Here is a 22,104-nt window from a genome sequence, read left to right as displayed (position 1 = left end):
AGGACAATAACATAAGTAGATCCCTCCTTACATTAGCAAGTGCTGCAGCTATAAAATTCTATACTGCTTTGCAGATGTAGGCCAAACTATTCGACTTTAAAATGTTGCAGGGTGTGATGGAGCTGAGGAAGAATCAGGCAGTGATCACACTTAATCCCATAGTTGCATCAGAATCACAGGCTGCAGCACTGGTCACATTTACATTTAAAATCTGATGCAGCTGACATGACACAGTTGTGTGTGTGTGTGTGGGGGGGGGACAGCAGTGAATGGACATTTAAATAAAATCTTGTGTAATGTTTTGGTCTTGCTTGTTTTGTTTTTCTCTGAGCTTCTCCTCTTGTAAACTGATGTCCAGAGCTCTGAGCTGTTTCAGGAACCCATGGTTGGGCAGGACACAACGGCGCTGCCGCACATGCTCAATGGCGTCCACGACGGTCAATCTGTGTTTCATCATCAGATACGCCAAGACCAGGGTCGCCGATCTGCTCCGACCCATCACACAGTGCACCATCACCTTATCTAGAACAGAGGTAAGATTATTTCGATTCAATACAAACAAAGGAGGAGGTGTCTTCTCCACAGCACGTGACATCTGAGTGTTGTTGGTTCCCTCCAGGACTCACTCTGTGGGTGACTGAGGGCCTCGTGGATGAACTGGGCTGCAGGGCAGAAGTACTGGGAGATGTTAAAGGTGGGTTTGTCATCAGCCTCCACACCATAGTACTGGATCTGCATGTCGCTGTAGTAATCAGCACCAGTCAGCACGTTATTCCACTTCCCCTCTGCAGCATTTAGCACATGTGTGATACCCAGTTCTCTCAGGCCAGGCCGTTCCAAAGCTGTTTTCCTGTGTTCGTCCAACACAGCCACTGTCACTCATGGTGAATTTTAACTCTCGCAAGTCACAACTATTAAAAAAAATAAATAAAGATGCTATTCCTTGTGTGCATTTACTCACTCATCCCCGATGTACACACTGGGCCACACCTGGTTGAAATGAGCATATGGAGCCATGCTGCCAGTCCAAAACAGCTGCTCCAGGTCTAATGTTCCTGGTGTGATGTAGTCACTGTCGGGGTCCACCTGCACCGCCGTGTATGGGTTTTTATTCCTGGACCTCACCACACAGGAGGACATGTCTCACTTCCTCTGCTGCGCAGAAAACAGACCGGGTCAAAAAAATGCACTTTTTCTTCCACTTGAAGTGTAGAAGCTACATTAAAGTTCAGGTTTAATGTTGAATTATTGATACATAGAACCAGCTAGAGACATAAATGCTCATTCTCAGTGAAAACATGGCTGCCAGTGGGGACTTTTGGCAAATGTGTGTCACTTTGGTGAATCCAAACAAATGATTTCAAACTCTAAAGTCCCAAAATAACACATGTGAACTTACTGATAGTTTACACAGGACAGAAAGTGTCAGCTTCCACTAAGAAAAGGCTGAACAACAGTAAACACATTATCAAGAAATCATAGATTTTGACCCCCTGCTTTCCAGATAGGTCATCAGCCGATGAGCCATAACGAGAGTTTTTGATCAATTCCATGACAGAGTAGTGCAGTCACTTCAAAGACTGTTTTTATTTCCATAGTAAGTCCCTGTACAAATATAATGATCGTATAATATCTCAGTATAATGTACCAATATGTAGAGTGCAAGCTGTTGTGTTAAGAGATAATGGATGGTAGTAAAACACAAGTGAAATATTAAGCATGAGCATATGTGACGACAAATAGGTTAATATTATTCTTAATAATCTCTTATGCCTGGTTTCTATGCGTCTTCACACACAGGTTGACCAGTGTGGAGGGAAACTGTGATGCACCCATGTTATGTAAAAATAATACAGGAGAAGATTACTTACTTCTTGTTACCGTCCAAAGTTGTCTTATCCTTTTTTTGAGGCCGGTCACAGAGCAGAGCCTCCACTTTTTCCTCAGTGGACATGTATGTGTGTGTCGTAGTAGTTGTGTGTGCATGTGTATAGACGTCTGCCGGCAGTGATCATGAAGGCTAAAATACACATCTTGAATGGTAACTGCTTTCTCGGGACTCTGTGTTTAAGATGATATTTTTAGGCAGCTGGTCTTCAACACCTGACCTCAACAACATCACACACACACACGCACACACACACACACACACACACAGGATTGTGCAGCTATTTTGCTATTTTGGACAGACTAAACAAAGCATTACCCCTAACCTTGACCATAACCAGTGAATGCCCAACCCTAACCTTAACCAGTTCCTCAGAAATAAGGTTCTGCCTCGTCAGGACCAGGTTTTGCTCTCTATGAGGACTGCTGGTCCTGATAAGGTCAGTGTTTATACTAGAAAATGTCAAATGTGAGGTAATGAGCACACACACACACACACACCCACACACACATAAACAAGGGCTTCTCTCCTTCCCCATACACTTGCTAATTTGATTCCCTTTCATAGGCCTGCAATCATTTTGTAGCAAAGAACAGACCAAACTGTGAGGCACAACACCACAAAACAAAAAACTACATTTAGTGAGAGTGTTGCATCATTAACTTCACAAGAATGCCACTCGTGTGTGGACAGGTGCGAGGGTCAGTCAACTTTTGTCAGTGCAGAGTTATTTCCAGAGACGTAAAACTTAAAGTGTTCAGTTGTTGCATTTTATAAAGTTGTTTCACGGGAGGAGATATTTATGTATCATCTGACCATGATTATTGAGATTATTATGGGGGAAAACAATGCAAGAATTAGTTAATGGGAGGATTATTGAGAAAATGTGCAATCCAATAAGTGTGAAATGTTCATGTGGTCACTATCAGGACATGTCGGTGTGGTCAGCCTCTGTGATCTCTCCGCTCAGATCCAGCTCTCTCAGTTGCTCCAGAAACCCAGAATTGGGTGCGACGCCCCGGCTGAGCCGCACGGCGATGATGGCGTCCACTAACGACAGGCACTGGCAGATCATCAGATACGCCAAAACCAGCGTTGCAGAGCGGCTCACACCCATGGCACAGTGGACAAACACCGTCCCTGGACGACATATTAACGGATTGTCATACTAAGTACAAATACTTTGTTACTGTAACATTCACGTACGCACTTTACTTTGTTATTTGTATTTCTAGCAACTTTTACTTTTAATCCACTACATTTCATCTCTTTTCTTATCTTTGTTACCCGTTACTACCAAATAAAATCAGAAGAAGTAGAGTTGGTAATGGTCTGCACTTATATAGAGCTTTTCTAGTCTTGATGAGCTGCTTTACACTACAGTTTTCACCCATTCACACATCTTTCATACCTATAATTTACTGTTAGAAAATCCCAAATGGTGTGAAAGGTCTAGCATCTAATGGGATGTCTTTCTTCTTTGTTTGTGTCGTAAGACTCCACTTCAAAACTCATGTGGTAATTTTTTTGTGTCTTCAAAAAGTGTATTATGCTCCTCATGTTCATTATGAATGGCTGTCATGTTTGCAAACGCTGACCATTTTTCTTCAGAGCGCCGTCTATGAACTGAGCAGCTGGGCTGAAGAAAGGTCGAAGGTCAAACTCCGGATGGTCCGCAGCTTCAATGCCATGGTACTCCACTCCAAGGTCACTATAATACTGCTGACCTGTGTTGATCCGGTGTCGACCTGCCGCAGCGTTCAGTATGTGAGTTACACCCAGAGACGAGAGTGTGGTCTTATCTCTGGCCACAGACCTGCAGACAAACAGCACACACTCACTGATTTAATGACATTTCTCTTTGGATCGTGTCAAGATGTGATTTTATTTTCCCCCACTTACTCATCTCCAATGTACAGGTTTGGCCAGACTTGATTGACAGGTGTCACTGGCTTCCTGTCCATCCAGATAAATTGTCTCAGCTCTGTCAGAGACGGTGTTTCCTCCCCCTGGGTTGAGTGACCTCTGTAGCAATAAAGATGTGTGTATGTGTGTGTGTGTATGTGTGTATATGCTGATGTCAGGGACACTGTGTGTACATTTGTGTGTTTACAGGTTCTGGGCCTGCCGCCGTCTCCTCCTCTCCCTCTCCAGGCTCCTGTCCAGGCTGCGGAGCTGTTGCAGGAAGCCTGGGTTGGGGCAGACGTCTCTGTGTGACCTCACGGCAGCCACGGCCTCCCACAGTCTCAGACCCTCGACAATCATCAGGAAGGCCAGCACCAAGGTTGCGGAGCGGCTCACGCCCATCAGACAGTGGACGAACACCCTTCCTGGGACAGGAGCATTTGCTGTTATTATTGAATATGTTCATTAATTCTTTGTCCACCCCATAATTGAGGTCAACACATTATTGTACACTCACACGCCACTTCTTTAGGTACACCTGTCCTGCTGCTTGTTATCAGACAGATATTTAATCAGCCAATCAACCGGTCCAGGTTGGTGAGCTTGTGTCATGCTCTGCCTTCATCTCAGCATACGTCTCCTCCTTTTTCTCCTGCTTTCATCTCTGCATGCAAACAGTTCACCTGCGGCGGGAGCACACCTGCTCCCAATCCCCTCATCAAGCACCTCTACTTATTTCCTGGTTCGCCAGTCACTCAGTGTCAGAGTGTGACATCTGTGCGGTGCTCCAGAAGATCCTTCTTACCCTAGTATCTAGTTATGGCTTGTTGTCTCTGCTTGTGTTAACTCCCTTGCTCACAAACTTCCTCCTGTGCATGCTTCCCTTCTCCACCATGTGGATCAGATCTCCCATTGCTCTCCAGGTGCAGGAGTAGTGGGCAGAACTTGGGGGGGGTTGGGTGCCTTGCTTGGGTTAAATGTAGAGATCATTGTCATTAATTGGTGCGTAAAAATAACAAGTTCTAATTCTTGACTACCTGTGATGGGTACTCAAGGCTGCTCATAGGATTGTAGCTCCACAACCTGGACACATTCTATGCCTCCGACAGAGAGCCAGCAATATCACTTTCATCCAGGTCACAGACTATTTGTCCCCAAAAGATACATTACAATCCGAACACGCAGCAGTAGACTGAGGAACAGCATCCACCCCAGAGCTGTTAAATCCAGGCATCAGATTAGTGGAGAAAGGAGATTTTAAGTGACTTTGGATGTGATATGGTTGTTGGTGCCAGACGGGTTTGGCCCGAATATTCCCGAAAACTGCTGATCTTCTGGGATTTTTTTGTTTATGCACAACCATCTGTAAGGTTTACAGAGAATGGTCTGAAAAAGAGAAAATATCCAGTGCAGCAGCAGCAGCAGCAGTCACTCACTCATTAAAATGGCCAAGGTTTGTAGAGTAAAATCTCTGGACACACAACACGATGAAGCAGCAGAAGCATTTTATTAGATAAACTGGTACGTAAAGATGTGGTAGCTGAGTGTACAACACCACTGACTAATGTTACCTCATGAATAATCTACATGAGTGTGTAAATCAAACACTAATCACAGTTCACAGTTCTTTAGTAGATGGATTACTCTAAGTGTGACTGACTTGCCTCCCATGGCCAGCGCAGCTCGGATGTATCGTGCTGTCGGGTAGAAGAAAGGACTTAGGATGAAGTCTACTGCATCATCAGCCTCCACCCCATAATAATCCACTGCCATGTCTCTGTAGAAGCGTGGGCCAGTGTTGACGTAGTAACCAAAGCCTTGGCTGGTGCGTCCATGAGCGGCGTTTACAATGAGAGTAATTCCCAGACTGTGGAGAGTGCTCTTGTCACGAGCTGCTACCCTGAAAGCACAATCGCACATTTACTATTATATGTATTTATAAAATATGACATATCTGATTTATATAGATGCACTATACTTGTGTGTAAACGTACTCGTTGCCAATGTAAAGGTTTGGCTAGACTTGATTGACGTGTCCAGTAGGTTTTCTGTCTGTTAGCAGGAACTCCTGCAGCTCTGCGACTGAGGGAGGTTCATACGGTGGATCCCTGCGAGACATACTATGCTGTGTACACACAATATAAATATATATATGTATATGTAAAAGTCCTAGTGACCACCACTTCTCTTAAACGTTTAGTGTGTAAAACATGACATCTTATAATTATGAGCAGTACAAAATGGCGGCCTCTGTAAAGCAAGGCCCTTTCCTTAACACTCCTATGACCATGATGATAATCATTCAGGCCTGCCTGGATTTATTTTGACTTTATGGCTGTAGAATTGTGAAAATATGTTCAATGAGTGAGTGCTTTTGCCTCTTTTTCCAAGATCTGGCAGTTATTCAACTGTTTAGGGCTTACGGTAATGAGAAGTATGCATGACAGGAGTAGTAAGTAAGTATACATAAAAGGCTTATTCTAAGTCAACAAAAGTCTAATTGTTTTTTTATTTTAAAGCAATTATATACTACACAAACATTGTTATAGGTCACATATTCGATTTCCACCATTAAACCCTCCTAAATGTTACACCCTGGACCTTTAACAATATAAAGACCACAAAACAATAGGTGGAGCCTGTTTACATTCTGAATTGTTTAAACTCACCTCACTTCAAAGCAGTGAAAACTCTGCCTCTGCCTTGCTCTCCTTGATTTCTCTGAACGCGCGCGCACACACACACACACACACACACACACACATCTGAAGCCTGTTTCCTTTTATAACTCTGTAATCGTACACTCATTGAGACAAACACATCCCGCAGACTCTGTTCAGGCACTTTCTCACATGTCCAGTCCACAATGACGAACATGCCCAGTGTCTCTTTATTCTGAGTGCGATGTGACATTATCCTGTCAATTCAGACAACACAAGCTCAGTTGCTGACTTTCCATGATGTTATGTAATACACTTTGATGTCGTACTGTATCAGCTCTGGCCCAAGGCAATAAGCAACCTAATGACACCTTACCATTATGCAGTTTGACTCTACTCAGTTTGGTATCAGGCATTTTCCATAGCCAGAGAATCTGTGTATCATTTGTTCAAAAATAGCGCCCAAATTAAAAATTAAAACAGACAACAAGCGTTTGCAAAAATGTTTTTTACATTACATTGAAGTAATTTTTTGGTTGTCGCACTTTGCAGACGGTCCCTGTGCTCCGGTCTCACTGATGACTGCACTAGAGAACAATATAGATTCTCCAGCTCAAAAGACGTTTCTTTTTTGATGAAAACAAGGTTGTAGCTTGTTGTTTACGTTGCTATTATTCAATATATGTTTCAACAATGTTTGGTTTAAATGTTATTGATCTTTCTAATGACCAAGTTGTGCTAGGACTATATCATGGAAAAGAGCACATTAGTGCACATTTGCACATCTGTTTTACGTTTTATAAACAAAAGTCCATTATCTGGTTTACTTGTTTACTTAGTGCTTCACTTTAAATATGATTTTACTGTGTTATATTTGTATCTATGACAGTGAAGCACCGGCTACTCTGAAGTGGTGGGAGGGGGGCCCCAAAATCAAATTCTGCTTAGGGCCCGATGAAGACTTGGGTCTATCACTTATTTCTTTACATGGAAAAAAAAATTTATACATTACCTTAAATGTATGCTATTACAGATTATTCACCTTGTCAAAGAATACTTGTGAAATAAAACTCAAGGACAAAGTCAAGGTGCCAGACAAGTTATTTCAAAAAGTTGTTAATTAATCAGTCATAAATCTCCATCCAGCCCACAATAGAGAAATATCTATTGAACAATCATTTATTATTTACAAAGCTTGTGGACATGCCTGACAATACTATTCAAGGTAACATTTGTTTATTGATTTGACTGAGTATATGAAAAATAAATAGACACTCTACTTCAATATTTACAACATGTAACAACAACAACATGGCCACTGCTGCTGAAGCCAGAACTTGATTTTGTGCAAGAAGAAAAAAAAAAGGATCTATCAGACTCACCTTTAGCTACATCAACACTAACTTTACTAGAGTGCAACACATGGAAAAAGAGAGAGGTCCCAAAGTGACTCGTGAGATGTTGGATGTCAGAGAAGAGGACACCACCTTCTTCTGTGTGTCAGCTGTTCGTCCAGCTTGAGAAGGTGGGACAGAAAGTTGCGGTTTGGGTAAATGGCTCGTTTTTGGACGACCTGCCTCAGAGCATCTCTCAGAGACAAATGCTGCCGCATCATCAGGTACACTAGGACCAGAGTGGCCGATCGACTCACGCCCATGATGCAGTGCACCAGCACTCTCCCTGCAGAGCACGATGGAGGATGTGACAGAGAGGGGAAAGAGGGGAAAACAGTGAGACACCTGAAGACAGAATTTCATCTGGTGGAACACTGGTGTATCACATTACATGTACGTCACCATCTTTGCTCTTCAGGGCTTGATGTATGAAGTCAGCAGCAGGTTTGAAGTACTGACTGAGGTCAAAGTGCTCCGAGTCCTCGGCTGAGATGCCAAAGTAGACGCAGGTGTTCCCGTAAAAACTCTGGTCACCGATGCTGCCCTGCTTGGAGTGTGCTGCATTCAGGACATGAGTGATGCCGAGCTTATGTAACGTCTTTCTGTTCTGAGCCACGGCCCTGGGAAAGACAAAAGACACAAACACACAGTCATAAACAGTTGTCTTGCACTTCATTTAGATCATTTACACCGAGCCTGTGTATGTGAGCTCCAGGCTGTTACGCCACCAAACAGACACCTGAAACATGAGACACTCACACATTTCCTATGTACAGGTTAGGCCAGACTTCATCCACTGGTGTGAGCTCCAGTGTGCAGGAATCCAGAATGAGCTCCAGTTCTTTTATGAGCACCAGGTTCTGTTGCTGGTTGCTCCCTGACATTCTCCCTGGACACTGAGCGGCTGCTCCTGCTGTCTCTGTTCACCGTCCCATCCCCGACACCAGAGTCTGCAGCTCAGTGAGAGACATGAGCAGGTGGTTGTTTGAATGCCGCTTGGCTCCAAAATTAGCTCCCTGTGTTGAGTGTGATCTCTCTGAGAGAATGTGGAGGTATTTAATGTTGCTGGTGCATTGGCTGCTCTGTTCACTGAGCCAAAGCATTGGGGTGAATGACAGGAGTTCTCTGTGTGACTGCTGAGGTCACAATCATGAGGGGAGGGCTGCACATGGTGTCCACTACAGTAAATGGTGCTGGGGAAAATCTTGATTAAAATTAAAAGGCATAATAATCCCAGTGGATTCATCATTCAGGGTTGTTCCTGTCCTTGTTTTTTTCTTGTTTTATATTTATTCTGGATATATTTTTTCATTCTGACACGTGAGTAGTATTCCCATACACTTCTGACACACAATATCTTGTATTTATCTTGTATGAATGGGCAAATCTGTCATGTTTTTTATATTGCACTACTTTTGTTATCTGCTTTCTCACAGTTTGCACTGGGTCACATTGCACTGACTTTTGTTTTAAATTACACCTGTTGTAAATAACTCTTTCTCTAACTCTTTTCTATTTGTATTTTCCTTATATTATTTCTCTGTCTCTACATATGCACACCACTGACTACTTGAAAATTCATATTTGTACTTTACTTTGTTATTTTTAACAACTTTTACTCCACTACAGAGTTGGTAATAGTCTGTGGAGCTTTAATAGTCTTGATGAGCTGCTTTACACTACAGTTTGAGCATTCACCCATTCACGCGCTGCAACATGGAGTTAAGTGTCTTGCTCAAGGACACATATAGACGAGCAGAGCCAGGAATTGAACCTACACCTTTCTAGTTGAAAGACAACTCAGCCTACTCCTGGGCTGCCATGGCTCAATTCACTTTTTCTTTAATACTTTTACTTCTAAAACTTAAGTACGTTTTATATCAGAATGCAGTAAATGTCATATACTTCAAGACTTTTACTGAAGTGATAAAATAAAAAGTAACTTCAACTTCTACCAGTATCCCCTTAAGCGCTTTATGCAAGCCTGCCCAAAACATAACCAAACATCACTTCCATGTTTCACAAAAGATTTTATTTATTGATCTTTATTTTATTTTTTTGTCCATGAACACAGAGCTGATGTGACAAAGCTACAATGCTCACATTTTGTCTCATCCGTTCAAAGAATCTTCTCCTAGTCTGACCTTTTATTGTTAGTGTAGTTTTCTGTATTTGTAACTGAATTATTCTGCCTCCTCCAACCCTTTGTCCCGCAGTCTTCGGTCCAGGGCAATGAGCTGTCGCAGAAAGCCTCTGTTTGGGAATATCCACCGTTTCTGTTGCACACAGCGTACAGAGGTCAGGAGGGTGAGGTGGTGATTAATCATCAGGTAGGCAAGGACCAGTGCAGCCGAGCGACTCACACCCACAGCACAGTGCACAAGCACCTTTCCTGGAATTCATAGAAAAACACACAAAACCTGCTGGATGGGCAGAAAACCAGCTTGAACCTGTCCTCAGAACTGGAGCAGGTCACTTAAACTGGAATACAGAAAGAGGTCACCAGGCACTGTGAAAATATTTCAGGCATGACCTTGAATGAGCCAACGCAGCAGTATAGCAAGGGCATGCCTGACAGTACTGAGAGGTAACGTTTGAACACAGTCTGAATATCAAAAAATAATAAATAGACACTGGACATTGACATTCACAGGCAGTCCTGACTGACCCTGGTAGCCCTCACTCTGTAAGCTTAAGCCGTTTCTCTGTAGCCACAGATACATTTTAAATCAATGCAGATAAATCAATATTTTGTGTGCTTTTATGCTTTTAAATTTATATGTTCCCATTCATTTTGATTGATATTTATTACATTTAATTTTTAGTCATTCAATTTTGTTTTCTTATGTATGATGAAGTACATAATGAGATCTTGTGTAGGGGGTTATGTTTCCCTGGGAAAAATAAACCTGAATGTCAGGTTTGGAGAAACAAAATAGCATTTGCTTTCTCAAAGATGGCAATGAGGACAAACCTCCTCACAGTCAACCACTAATTCTATCAGAATATAGACATAAAAAGTTACTGGATAAGAGATTACAAAATAAATGACTTAAGGGGGGAAAAACACTTTTGCACAACACAACCAGCTCAGTATTACACAGAACAGGAAACAGAAAGTCATCTGAGGGTGATGATCCTCTGGTGACAATAACCATGTGAGCAGAGAATCTGTCTTCAACCTTCCTTTATAAACCCCCAGCCTGGCTGATTTCCCTCCACTGTGAGAGAAAACATGTGAACCCTGTAGCTCATGTTTACCAAAGAAATGTGCGACTTATTCTGGGTCTCTGCCAGTAGCTACTGCAGTCTGTAAAACAACAGGTCCTCATACTTAATCCTTGAAACAACACACATTATCATTACACAGTGTCATGTATTTCAAAAAATAATACCTCCTGATGTTAAGGCCTGGTGAATAAATTCAGCTGCCGGGTGAAAAAAAGGTGAGATGTCAAATGCTGGGAGGTCGTTGGCTGGGACTCCATAGTATTTCACTGTAGTGCCGTAGAAATCGTCGCTTCCTTTGCAGCACAGTTTACCATGCGAGGCGTTCAGCACGTGGGTGATGCCCAGCTGCCAGAGCCCGAGCTTGTCATGAGACATGAACCTGGCACATATGTCACATACGGTGCATCAGGCACACACTGTAACGCTGACGTTTTGGTCAGATAATCTGAAGCATCTGATCGTATGTGTGAGATTATTGACATATTGTCAGCCATCTCAGAGAACCACCCTGAACTCACTGACACCATGGCTGCAGGTGAGGACACAAAAAAGACATGAGCGGCTTAACAAAAAAGCCCAAATATATGCTTTAGTCTATGGTATATTCTTATACGACTGGAGACTGAAGTTTGTGTTGCTTTATAAATATTGCTCACTCTATTTACATCAAAAAGCTCATTCTAGTAACTTAATGTCTATAATGTACATTGAATTTTTACCCTTTTATAGTCTTATTGACAATATTTTTCTATATTGTACATACATACATATATAGGACTATCTTGTGTTATATTATTTTACATTATGAGTGCGGCATGGCTCAGTGGTTAGAGTGACTGTCCAGTACCCAAAGGGTCAATAAAGTATTATATAATAATTATAGATTTCAATTCAGAAGACTAAGCCATTACAGACTTCCAGCAGTGAACAACCATTAGGGGGTTGTATTTTATTTCTTATATTCTGCCTGAGGCTGACACTGGCCCAGGGTCATGCTGGGTCATTTGAGGTCACTTGTCCTCAATGTTTAACTTAAACATTTTTCTAACGTGCTCGTTGGTTTGAGATTTGTTTTGATTTGTTCAATGGAAAATAAATTGCTGATATCGTTTCAGACACTGAGGAAGAATCTGGTCGTGATTTATACCTGAGTGCACGTCAAAACAACACCTACCAGCAAACAATCAGCAGCCACAGTATACAGGACTGAGTCGCTACAAAACCTATTATTAAAATATCACAGATACAGGAAGGCAGTTAGCACATTGTACTGGATTAGCCTTTTATTAAGTGGCTAAATATCTTATCCACGTGTCCCTGCTGGCAACCTTGTTATCAGTAAGATAAGTGTCCATGTCCTGGGCTGGTTCTTGGAGACAGTTGTGTGCACTCTGCAGTGCTGACAACGTGTCAATACCTCATACAACTACACTTCACAAAAACCTACAAAGGATGCTCACATGTCTCCGAGATACAGGTCTGGCCACACCTCGTCTCCATGGCGACAGGAGCGCGGCGCTGAATGTAAAGCTTCCTCCAGCTCCTGGAGAGACGGGATGTCCCACAAATCCCTCTGTGAAGCCTGTGTTGTTAGTGTGCACCTCTCCACCTCTTCTGCTTCTGACTTCTGAGTGTCATAGTCAGACTCTGACAAAGCACTAGAGGTTGAGGTTAATGCTCTCTTAGACATTTTTTCAACCCTAAAGGCCATGAACTGATGATCAGGTGCCGTCTCTTTGTCTTTTATCTCGACTCGGTTGCATTCACACTGTGACTGTCAATGACAGGTGGTGCTGTTTGACAACAAGCATGGCGTCTGCAGACTCTCTGTCAAACTCCCACACGTACCAAAGAGACATGCTTACTTTTCAGTACCACATTTATATTTTGAAAATGACAGCCTGTGCTTGTTTCATCAAATTCAAACCAAACAATGCACACCCACTCCCTTACCTATACTCTGTATTTTTGCACCTGAACAAATATTATCAGGATGGTTGGACTTTTATTTTCTTGCCAGGCTGAACAGGAGGAGGGGGGTTTGGGGGTAAAGGTTTTAGTGGTGGGAGGGGAGGGGGAGACAGAAATGGGAAGGGAAGACAGAGGTGAATGTGTAAGAGATTTACAGTCACATTATAGACAATAACTACAACTATCACCATTATAACAACAACCGTTCCAAAGAAAGGAGGTTGAACTTAAAAACAAAAGTTTACCTGCTGCCACAAAGACGTGAGTTAACTAAACTATTAAAAACTTTGACTATTAAAACATAGATTGTTTTAATATTGTTTTAATTGTCGAATCAGCCAACTTTAAGTTTAATTACTCAAAATTACACATTACATTGTCCATTGTAGACTGTTGTGTAAAAAGCATGGTGAGCCAAAATGGCGGCTTCTGTAGAACTGACCCAGCTCCTTCTGGGGTCATGGAGAGAGAAAAAAAAAATTCATAAAGTCAGGTTATACCGTACACAAATGTTACTATGATTATTTCATCCTCAAATAATTTTCCCATATTTTTCACACTGGACCTTTAATGTGGGTATGAATTTCATGTTGTGACCAGCAGGTGTCAGTGTGTTTTTGGAAGTAGGCCTGCCGTGAATCCACCAGCTCGTCTTTCCCGGGCTTGTTTATTAGCCTGTCTTCCTGTTTGGTGTTGCTTAGTTGTCAGAAACATGTTGGCCAAGAAGTTCTCTGGTGAGTTGAGTCACAAACGGGCAGCGTTTCCTCGCCCTCTGTGACCACAGTGACAGTGACACTGGATGTTTAGGTAAGAAAGTTTAATTTAATGACTCTGAAATGACATGTGTGTTCTGTGACTCCCCCCTCCCCTCCCTCTCACTCTCTCTCTGTCCACTGAACATGCCTGACTACTTTTCTGTGTGTTTGTTTACGTGAAAAGAATAATGTTTAAAAGCTGTGGCACCACGTCATAAAAAAGTACAAGTGAGAGTTGCTGAAATGTAGCAGTGTGACGTTACAATGTGGCCCTGTGGTGAGGAGACTGTGAGCCCTTTGTCAAACTCTCTCTGTCTCTCTCTGTCTCTCTCTGTCTCTCTCAGTCTCTCTCTCTCTCACACACACACTGTACAGCGTTCTCTCTCACTGCTGTGTGTGTGTGTGTGTGTCACTGTGACTCACTGTGACTCACTGTGCACCGGCCAAACGCGCTGATATGGCACTTATGAATCCCCAAGTAAAGCCTCGGGCAAGAGAAGCTGCAGCATGTTGCCAGTAAAATCCAGAGTCTAGTTAGAAATAACCACTTCTCCAAGCAGAACCAAGCAGCAGCTCATTAGGTGAGTCTTTTACACGTGGCAATAAAATGTGATATTGTTAGGTTAATCAGTGTGGACCCTTCACTGACAGCCAGCCACCTTCTCATCTGCTTTATTGATGCCATACAGTAGTAATACAAAAGTTTCATCATAATGCAAGTTAGCAAGTTGGTATACATGTATACATTAAAGTTTTTCCGGATAAACATAAACCTGTGTTCTTTTGAACCAAGAAGACATTGTAGAATATAATATTATATTATATATAAATATAATATATAATTATTATTGTGATGACTGAAAAAATATCTTATTATTAATAATTGTTTAGATTGTTTAACTTAAACAGGTATAGGATACATATTTTTTAGGGCTGAAATAATTAAATCTATTTGAAATGGATTACTAATGTTGTCTGGTTTTTCAGCATCTTAAATGTGAATATTTTCTGGTTTCTTTGCTTCTTTGCTCCATATCGCAAATCATCAGTGAATCATCTTGGTTAGTGGACAACACGAGACATTTGAGAACAACATAATTTCCTGGTTTGAAAAACACTGAGCCACATTTATCAATAGTGTCTGACATTATATGGACTAAATGATTACTAGATTATTCGAGAAAGTAATCGACAGATTAATTGATTATGAAAATAAGCGTAGTTGCAGCCCTAATATTTTTTAGTGAAGAATTTGAATAGAGCATAACAAGTCACAAGGAAAGAGGCAACATTAATATTTTTCCTAATTCACAATTATCACTTAATTATTAATATTCCATCTTACCATAACATCTTACTGTGCTATAATTAAATGCACATAGGAAGAGTGTGTTTACTTAATACTATGTTTACTGTTTAGTTAAAAAAATCACTAATATTGTAAGGTAAATATTATTTTGGTATGAATGAAATAGTTTGACAAATTAGGAGACTACTTCATAATTAATGATAATTATTAGTTGCAGAAAACTGGCATATTTTCCAGATTCAGTAAGAAACCACAGAGACCACCAGGCAACAACCAGCTGCTGTATGAAAATAGATCATACTATCTACTAATATAACTCTCAGTATTGTTATTAAATTAGGGGGAAAACATGACCTAAAAGCCTCAAAAGTGATTCCTCTCAGCACATGGATTAACACTGAGCAGTTACAGTACAGTTGTGTCGGTCAAACCTTGCAGACCTTTGGAGCAGCGGGGAGAAAAGCACAAGCAGGACTGTGCTAACTTTATCACAAGGTCAAAGGACAAAAATGATAAAAACAAAAAAAGCAAAGCAAAGAGAGTCAATTCACCACATTTAGACTCTGTTTGCTGGAGAGGAAGAAGTTACTCTGCTACCCTGGATGGTTTGTTTTGTTTTATTATTCTGATTATTATATGTGTGTATATATATATATGTATGTATGTATGTATGTATGTATGTATACGTAAATATAGATATATATGTTTATCTCTCTCTCTCTCTCTCTCTATGTGTGTGTGTATATATATATATATACATACATATAGATATATATGTATATATATATATATATATACATATATATACACACACACACACACACACACACACACACACACACATATATTTGAGTATATAATTTCATTATGAAGTGACACCAGTGGGACATAGTGGAACAGTCACACTCTTCTGTTTTGTTTTGGTTTTGACTCATTTAACAATTATGCTTCACGTGGTTCGTGTGCACTGTAAACTGACCGTGACCTGAACACAGATGATGCAATAGCTCTTAAGTAGCCTGAGGCTTTCAGTGCTGGGTCACATCAAATAAGCGCACAATAAGCTTCCCCACAGCTAATTACCACATTACAGTGACTGCTGATTAGTCACAGTGTAACATTGTATGTGTTAGCCACTGTTTATGTGCTGAGATACTAACATTTTCAATATTTTTCCGTTATTTATTACAGGTATTGTATGAGTGCTTAAATTTAAATGCTATAAAGTACAACAAATAGTATGTTTGCATACGAATATGTAACTTATTACAGCTGCAAGGTGCTGGTAAACCTGGAAAATTCAAGTGTCTGGAAATGTGTGGAATATAATGCTGATGAACTAAATTACAGAACACTATTGTAGTTTTTGTTAGTGGTAGTCGGTAGTCAGTTTTGTCTGTGGCAAACTGCATTGTATATTGATATAATATTGATCAATTTTGTCATGTTTGTAGCCAAAACAATGAAAATCAGTTTGTTTAAAACAGAACTGACTGACTGATCTGTCTGTGTTAGTAAGCCTGTCTGTTGATGGAATCACTCAAATCCTTAAACATTTAAACAGCATGATGTGTATGATGAGCTTCTAGAAACAGAGAAGTAGAACGTGACATATAATTTTAGATTTTTAGATTAGTGCAGATATTTAAAATAAATCATTATTTTGTCAAGACTGTTTTGACAATTGATTGATCAGTTTGAATGGGGTTTTTTTTATAATTAAAACAAGCTTTCTGATTTCTTAGCTTCTTACATTTGGAACCATTTTCTGGTTTTGTGGCTCCTTATAACAACAAAGTCATTAATATTTGAGAACATCATAATTTTCAATGTTCAACAATCAACATTTTTCAAAAAAAAAAGAAGAAATTTTAAGGACCAAGCAAATACTGAAAAATAATCATTAGTTGCAGCCCTACACTGTATACACACAAACACTCCCACCCAGGTCTGATTGTATTGCTTGTATTGCCATTTTCAGATGAAGGATGCAGTGTACAAAAAAATGCAGTCTTGTATAAAGTACCTAAAAGGGATACTAAAAGTATCTTACCAGAAAAAATAATATTACTTAAGTAAAAGTCATAAAGTATATGACATTTACTGTACTTAAGTATTGAAAGTAATGTTCTGATATAAAATGTACTTAAGTAAAAGTATTAAAAAAGTGAGTTAGTTTTGATCCATGGTAGCTCAGTAGTAGGGTGAGTTGATTTTTAACTGGAAGGTCGTGGGTTCAATTCCTGGCTCTGCTAGTCTATATGTGTCCTTGAACAAGACACTTAACCCCTTAACCACATGTGTGTATCTCTAGTATTCATCCTCTTGAATTCATGCATACTTTTACACTGTATATTATGCCTGTATCTGCAGTGTCATGGCACAGTCGGAGGACAGCGCGAGTGCCTGGAGCTGTGAACATGTGGCCCAGTGGCTCCAGGAGGAAGGTTTTGGGGAGTATGTGGAGTTGCTCTGCACCCAGCACCGTCTGGATGGTCCCAGCCTTCTGGCTTTGACTGAGGCCGACCTGCGGGGTCCACCACTGGGCCTGACTGTGCTGGGAGACATCAAGAGACTAACCTTAGCGCTCCGTCGCCTCCAGAGAAGGAACCAGAACCAACTGGAGGAGCTGGGTCTCCAGCTGGCCGACGGCCACCTCACTGGGCTCTCGCAGGGTGCAGCAGGCTTGGAGTGGAGCTGTGACGGAGCAGACATGAGGTGTAATGGAAGTGATAATGCATGTAACGGCACAGAGCTGCGGCTGAGGAAAGGTGATAGATCTGGGTATAGTACAGGAGTAGCACTTTGTCAAACACACTCCAACTGGAGGTGTCGGCAGCACCTGGCTGGCAGACTGGACCCAGAGGTGTGGAAGACGGTCATGAGTTCCATATATGTGTTTCTTGTGTTCGGATTCACTTCCTTTGTCATGGTGATTGTACACGAGCGTGTCCCGGATATGAGGACGTACCCACCACTACCTGATATATTCCTGGACAGGTACAGTCTATAATCTTCTGCACTTGTGTGTGTAATCTCCATGATCTTACAGATGTTTTTTTTATGTGTGTTTCGACAGTGTTCCCAGAATCCCCTGGGCTTTTGCAATGGCTGAAGCTTGTGGCCTCATCCTGTGTTACATGTTTATCTTGATCCTGCTCCTTCACAAACACAGGTATTCCACTGTTCCACGTACTGTATCTCTGTTTCTCCTAGACTGTGTCACAACCATTTCTTCTAATCGACAAAATGGTTGAACAATTTTGGGGAAAATATGTACTTACTGTTTTTTGTCTGACAGGAATTGCAATGGTGATCAAGTTTTTATTAAATATCATCTGCTATGTTATAGATTTACATTCACATGATATGAATCGTTTCAATTGTTTCTTTTTAACTGGCATATACATATATATATGTATATATATGTATATGTATATATATGTATATATATATGTATGTATGTATATATATGTGTATATATATATGTATATATATATATGTATATATATGTATATATATATATGTACACACACACATATACGCATGTAGAACACACAAATAGAACTGTTAAAGATACAGTCGCAGCTGAATTTCTCTTACCTCACCCCTTCTTTCTTAGCATGTAGAGCCTATGGTAATCTGCATATATAATTAAAACCCAAGTGGTTTTGAGATTGTCCATTGAAAACACGATTGTCCTCTGTACAGAGGACAAAACAGCCTTGCTCCTCGTTTAAAGAGGCTCATTGTGTGATGATCAAAACTGCAATTCATACATTCAGGTGTTTCTGTACTCAGAAACAAAACAAAAAAACAGCAGTACACCAGTGAAACATCAGTATAATTATTCAATTTTCAACTTCTGCCAAAGGGAAATAATTTTAAGTAAATCTTACTCTCTGGATCTTTAAACGACAGCCTTGTGATTTTCTTATTGCACTTATTTAATTTTTTATCCCCAACAACATTACTGCTTGAAATTTGGTCTGTGAAAAGCAAAATGTTCGCCGTAGTCCATGAGAGTTATGAAATGGGATAAAAGTACCATGAATTTGCTACTGCCCATCACACACAGCGGGATTAACATACACACATGAAAGGAGACAAAGCAAGGGTGGTAAAGATTTGAAAATAGAGGGTTACAGAGTCCCCACGGGTGTGTTTGCATAGCTTTAGAGGAAAAAAACTCTTCCACAGTGTTAGTGTGCGTTTGTATTTACCTATATCGCCTTTCTGACGACAGAAGTTCAAGATGGAGGTGACCAGGATGGGAGGAGTCTTTTGTAATGTTCTTAGCTCTGGAAAGATAGCGGGGTGCAGGCAATGTCTTCAAGTGAAGGGAGAAGGCAGCTGATGTTTTTTTGCACTGAATTTTCCTGTCAGACCACTCTTTTATGTCTGTCTGTCTGTTTGTCTTAGGTCCATTCTCCTCAGGAGGTTGTGTTCTTTAATGGGGACAGTGTTTTTGCTCCGATGCTGCACCATGTTTGTGACCTCGCTCTCTGTACCAGGGCAGCACCTGCAGTGTGCCAGTCAGGTGAGGAAGAGAGCTTATGAGATTCTGTGCATCATCGCAAGCTGCTGATGATCTGAGTGATCACTGGAGGTTTTTTTTTGTTCCCTGCAGACATATGGCGATACATGGGAGAAAATACAGAGGGCGCTAATGATCTGGAGTGGATTTGGGATGACGCTGACGGGTGTCCAGACATGCGGAGATTACATGTTCAGTGGACACACGGTGGTCATTACGTTGCTCAACTTTTTTGTGACTGAATGTGAGTGTTAAAACGTTTGATTTTTCCTTTTTTCACCACACAGTATACATTTGTTATAGTTTGTTTTGTTAAAGGATAGTTGTGTTTGCATGTGTTTGTCCATCTCTCTATAATTTGCTAGCAAATTTTTCAGTTTCAGAGAAACTGCACATTTCCTTTACTTAATTGCACTTAGATTTACAATGAAATTGTGTATAATTGCACATTTCCCATTTCAATAAACCATGATACACATTGTGCCTTCTCTTGAGGAGTGGCCATTTTTTAGGGTTTCATTTAACAGTACCTCTTTCGCTAATTTCAGTGTTACATTACTTGTAAAAATTACAATTAGAAACTTAAACACTGATTACAATAGAACAAATCTGGTTAAGATATCTTATCAACTGCCTTTCTAATATATTTTTTAAATTGTAAAGAGACTTTATGGACACCCTGTGTATTGATATAGAGAGCGATATAGTGGGTAGACACATCCAAATCCAGTTCAACTTTTTTTATTAAGGACTGAAAAACAACCACAGTGAACACAGTGAGCTCATTTATAATTAGCTGACATTGGCACAGTGGTAGAAGATGAATAGATGTACATTATACCTATCTCGTGGGAACGAGTCATGTCTTCGACTCTGTAGAAACATCTTTTATGACTTCTCTGTGAGCCACTGTTGACACAGTACTAATGAGTATTTACATCAGCTGGATGGTGCAAGTAAAATCAAATGTGTGGAGTGGGGTTTTTTTTCCTAATGGGATCACATGAACACATTGTCTTAGTCACTTGCAACACAGATACTTGATTCAGAGCAGCTGGATTCTGGTCCTTTTTTCATCAGACTGATCCTTCAGTGATTGATTTTCAATGCAGACACTCCACGGACCTGGAATCTGATTCACACCATCTCGTGGGTGCTGAACCTATTTGGCATTTTCTTCATCCTGGCGGCTCACGAGCACTACTCCATCGACGTGTTCATCGCCTTCTACATCACCACCCGCCTCTTCCTCTACTACCACACTCTGGCGAACACACGTGCGTACCAGCACAGCCGGAGGGCGCGCATATGGTTCCCCATGTTCTCGTTCTTCGAGTGCAACGTGAATGGACCTGTTCCCAACCAGTATCACTGGCCCTTCGACAAACCTGCCTTCATGAAGACTCTTATTGGTTAGAGTGGACTTCATTAGAAGAGCAGCAGCTACATAAGTGCATGTACTGCGACATTACAAACACAAATGAGAATATTTTTTACTTGAGATGCTGCTTCCTTGGGATTGGGACAATTATAAGTTTATTACATGGGAGGGTTTTGGTTTTTTAATCAAAATTAGTTGCATAAATAGGTGAATTTTCTAATTTTTAATTGATCTTAAAGGAATAGTTTCACAATCAGAGATAAAAAAAAAACCAAAAACATGGGTTGTAAAAGGGAACTATAAGAAGTTGCTGATGTCGGCAAAATAATAATCCGTTTAACGAAAAACATTTCAGTTTGGCGGTTTTAGAGGTGCTGATAAATACAAGAGTTATTTTCCTGCTTTAATTAATGGCTATTAGGAGGCAGTAATGCAGTATCACGGTTGCCAACTTGTGTAATACACCCTCAGAAGAAGAAGAAGAAGAAGAAGTCTTTGTCCTGAACTAATCCAACTGGCTCCAGCCTGCAGCTTCATATTAACTGGACTGATTTTAAAGCTGGTGATTTATCTCCAAACTGTGTGAAACTATTCCTCTTTAATTTATTCCCACACACACATTGCCAAGTAGATGGAAAGAAAATGTGGCTCACTGGGAGCTGTGGGTACTGCCGTTTCCTTGCAAACGCATCAAAACGCTTTGATTACTCATTTCACTTGTTTTAAGTTTCACCAGTGTTTCCCATTGTTGGTGTCACTCGGTATTGATTGGGCTTCACGCTGTTGTAATGGATGTTGAGGAAGGTAATGGTGGTATTTGTTGGGGGTTTTCTGTAACACGTTGCAGTTTACACGTTTGTTTACAGCAACATTTGTTCCAAAGTACGTTTTCTTTCCACATCCAAGTTTTTTTTGTAAGTGTGTTGGAAGGTAAAAAACTTTAGAATAGCAAAATGTCTCCGCTCACTTCTCTTGAACTTAAAGCAATACTATTTATTAATCCGTCATCGAGTAATCGTTGGTCCATAAAATGTTCATTAATGCTTTCTTTGTTGTGTGGCGCAAAAAAAACA

At 40.7% G+C, this 22,104-nt stretch overlaps 4 protein-coding genes and 1 pseudogene across 5 annotated transcripts; 1 reads left to right on the top strand and 4 right to left on the bottom strand.

Moving 5' to 3' along the window:
* Positions 1 to 277: 277 nt before the first annotated feature.
* LOC122782087 (dual specificity phosphatase 29-like) lies at positions 278 to 2,224 on the bottom strand. The gene is made up of 4 exons (XM_044046288.1): positions 1,872 to 2,224; positions 962 to 1,155; positions 627 to 850; positions 278 to 522 (listed from the first exon to the last, which is right to left on the bottom strand). The coding sequence occupies exons 2-4, from the start codon at positions 1,138 to 1,140 to the stop codon at positions 278 to 280; spliced, it is 648 nt and encodes a 215-aa protein (XP_043902223.1). The 5' UTR covers positions 1,141 to 1,155; positions 1,872 to 2,224.
* A 157-nt stretch (positions 2,225 to 2,381) lies between these two features.
* Positions 2,382 to 6,542, bottom strand: LOC122781465 (annotated as a pseudogene).
* Positions 6,543 to 6,623: 81 nt separating this feature from the next.
* On the bottom strand, positions 6,624 to 8,913 carry zgc:153981 (dual specificity protein phosphatase family protein). The gene is made up of 3 exons (XM_044045149.1): positions 8,607 to 8,913; positions 8,250 to 8,467; positions 6,624 to 8,133 (listed from the first exon to the last, which is right to left on the bottom strand). The coding sequence occupies exons 1-3, from the start codon at positions 8,729 to 8,731 to the stop codon at positions 7,922 to 7,924; spliced, it is 555 nt and encodes a 184-aa protein (XP_043901084.1). The 5' UTR covers positions 8,732 to 8,913; the 3' UTR covers positions 6,624 to 7,921.
* Positions 8,914 to 9,896: 983 nt separating this feature from the next.
* LOC122781466 (dual specificity protein phosphatase 13-like) lies at positions 9,897 to 12,949 on the bottom strand. Its single transcript, XM_044045148.1, has 3 exons — positions 12,539 to 12,949; positions 11,243 to 11,457; positions 9,897 to 10,239 (listed from the first exon to the last, which is right to left on the bottom strand). Exons 1-3 carry the CDS (start codon positions 12,787 to 12,789, stop codon positions 10,031 to 10,033), a joined length of 675 nt encoding a protein of 224 aa, XP_043901083.1. The 5' UTR covers positions 12,790 to 12,949; the 3' UTR covers positions 9,897 to 10,030.
* A 768-nt stretch (positions 12,950 to 13,717) lies between these two features.
* Positions 13,718 to 22,102, top strand: LOC122782208 (sphingomyelin synthase-related protein 1-like). 2 transcript variants are annotated; one of them, XM_044046472.1, is made up of 6 exons: positions 13,718 to 13,856; positions 17,487 to 18,113; positions 18,193 to 18,288; positions 19,536 to 19,653; positions 19,744 to 19,894; positions 20,763 to 22,102. In XM_044046472.1, the coding sequence occupies exons 1-6, from the start codon at positions 13,849 to 13,851 to the stop codon at positions 21,065 to 21,067; spliced, it is 1,305 nt and encodes a 434-aa protein (XP_043902407.1). In that variant the 5' UTR covers positions 13,718 to 13,848; the 3' UTR covers positions 21,068 to 22,102. The 2 variants fall into 2 exon arrangements, with proteins under 2 accessions (XP_043902407.1, XP_043902408.1); XM_044046473.1 differs by lacking the exon at positions 13,718 to 13,856 and adding an exon at positions 14,213 to 14,385.
* The last annotated feature ends 2 nt before the right edge of the window (positions 22,103 to 22,104 follow it).

The sequence above is a fragment of the Solea senegalensis genome, linkage group LG15 (assembly GCF_019176455.1).
Source record: "Solea senegalensis isolate Sse05_10M linkage group LG15, IFAPA_SoseM_1, whole genome shotgun sequence".
NCBI classification, from domain to species: domain Eukaryota; kingdom Metazoa; phylum Chordata; class Actinopteri; order Pleuronectiformes; family Soleidae; genus Solea; species Solea senegalensis.
This window is presented reverse-complemented; position numbering and strand designations above follow the sequence as displayed.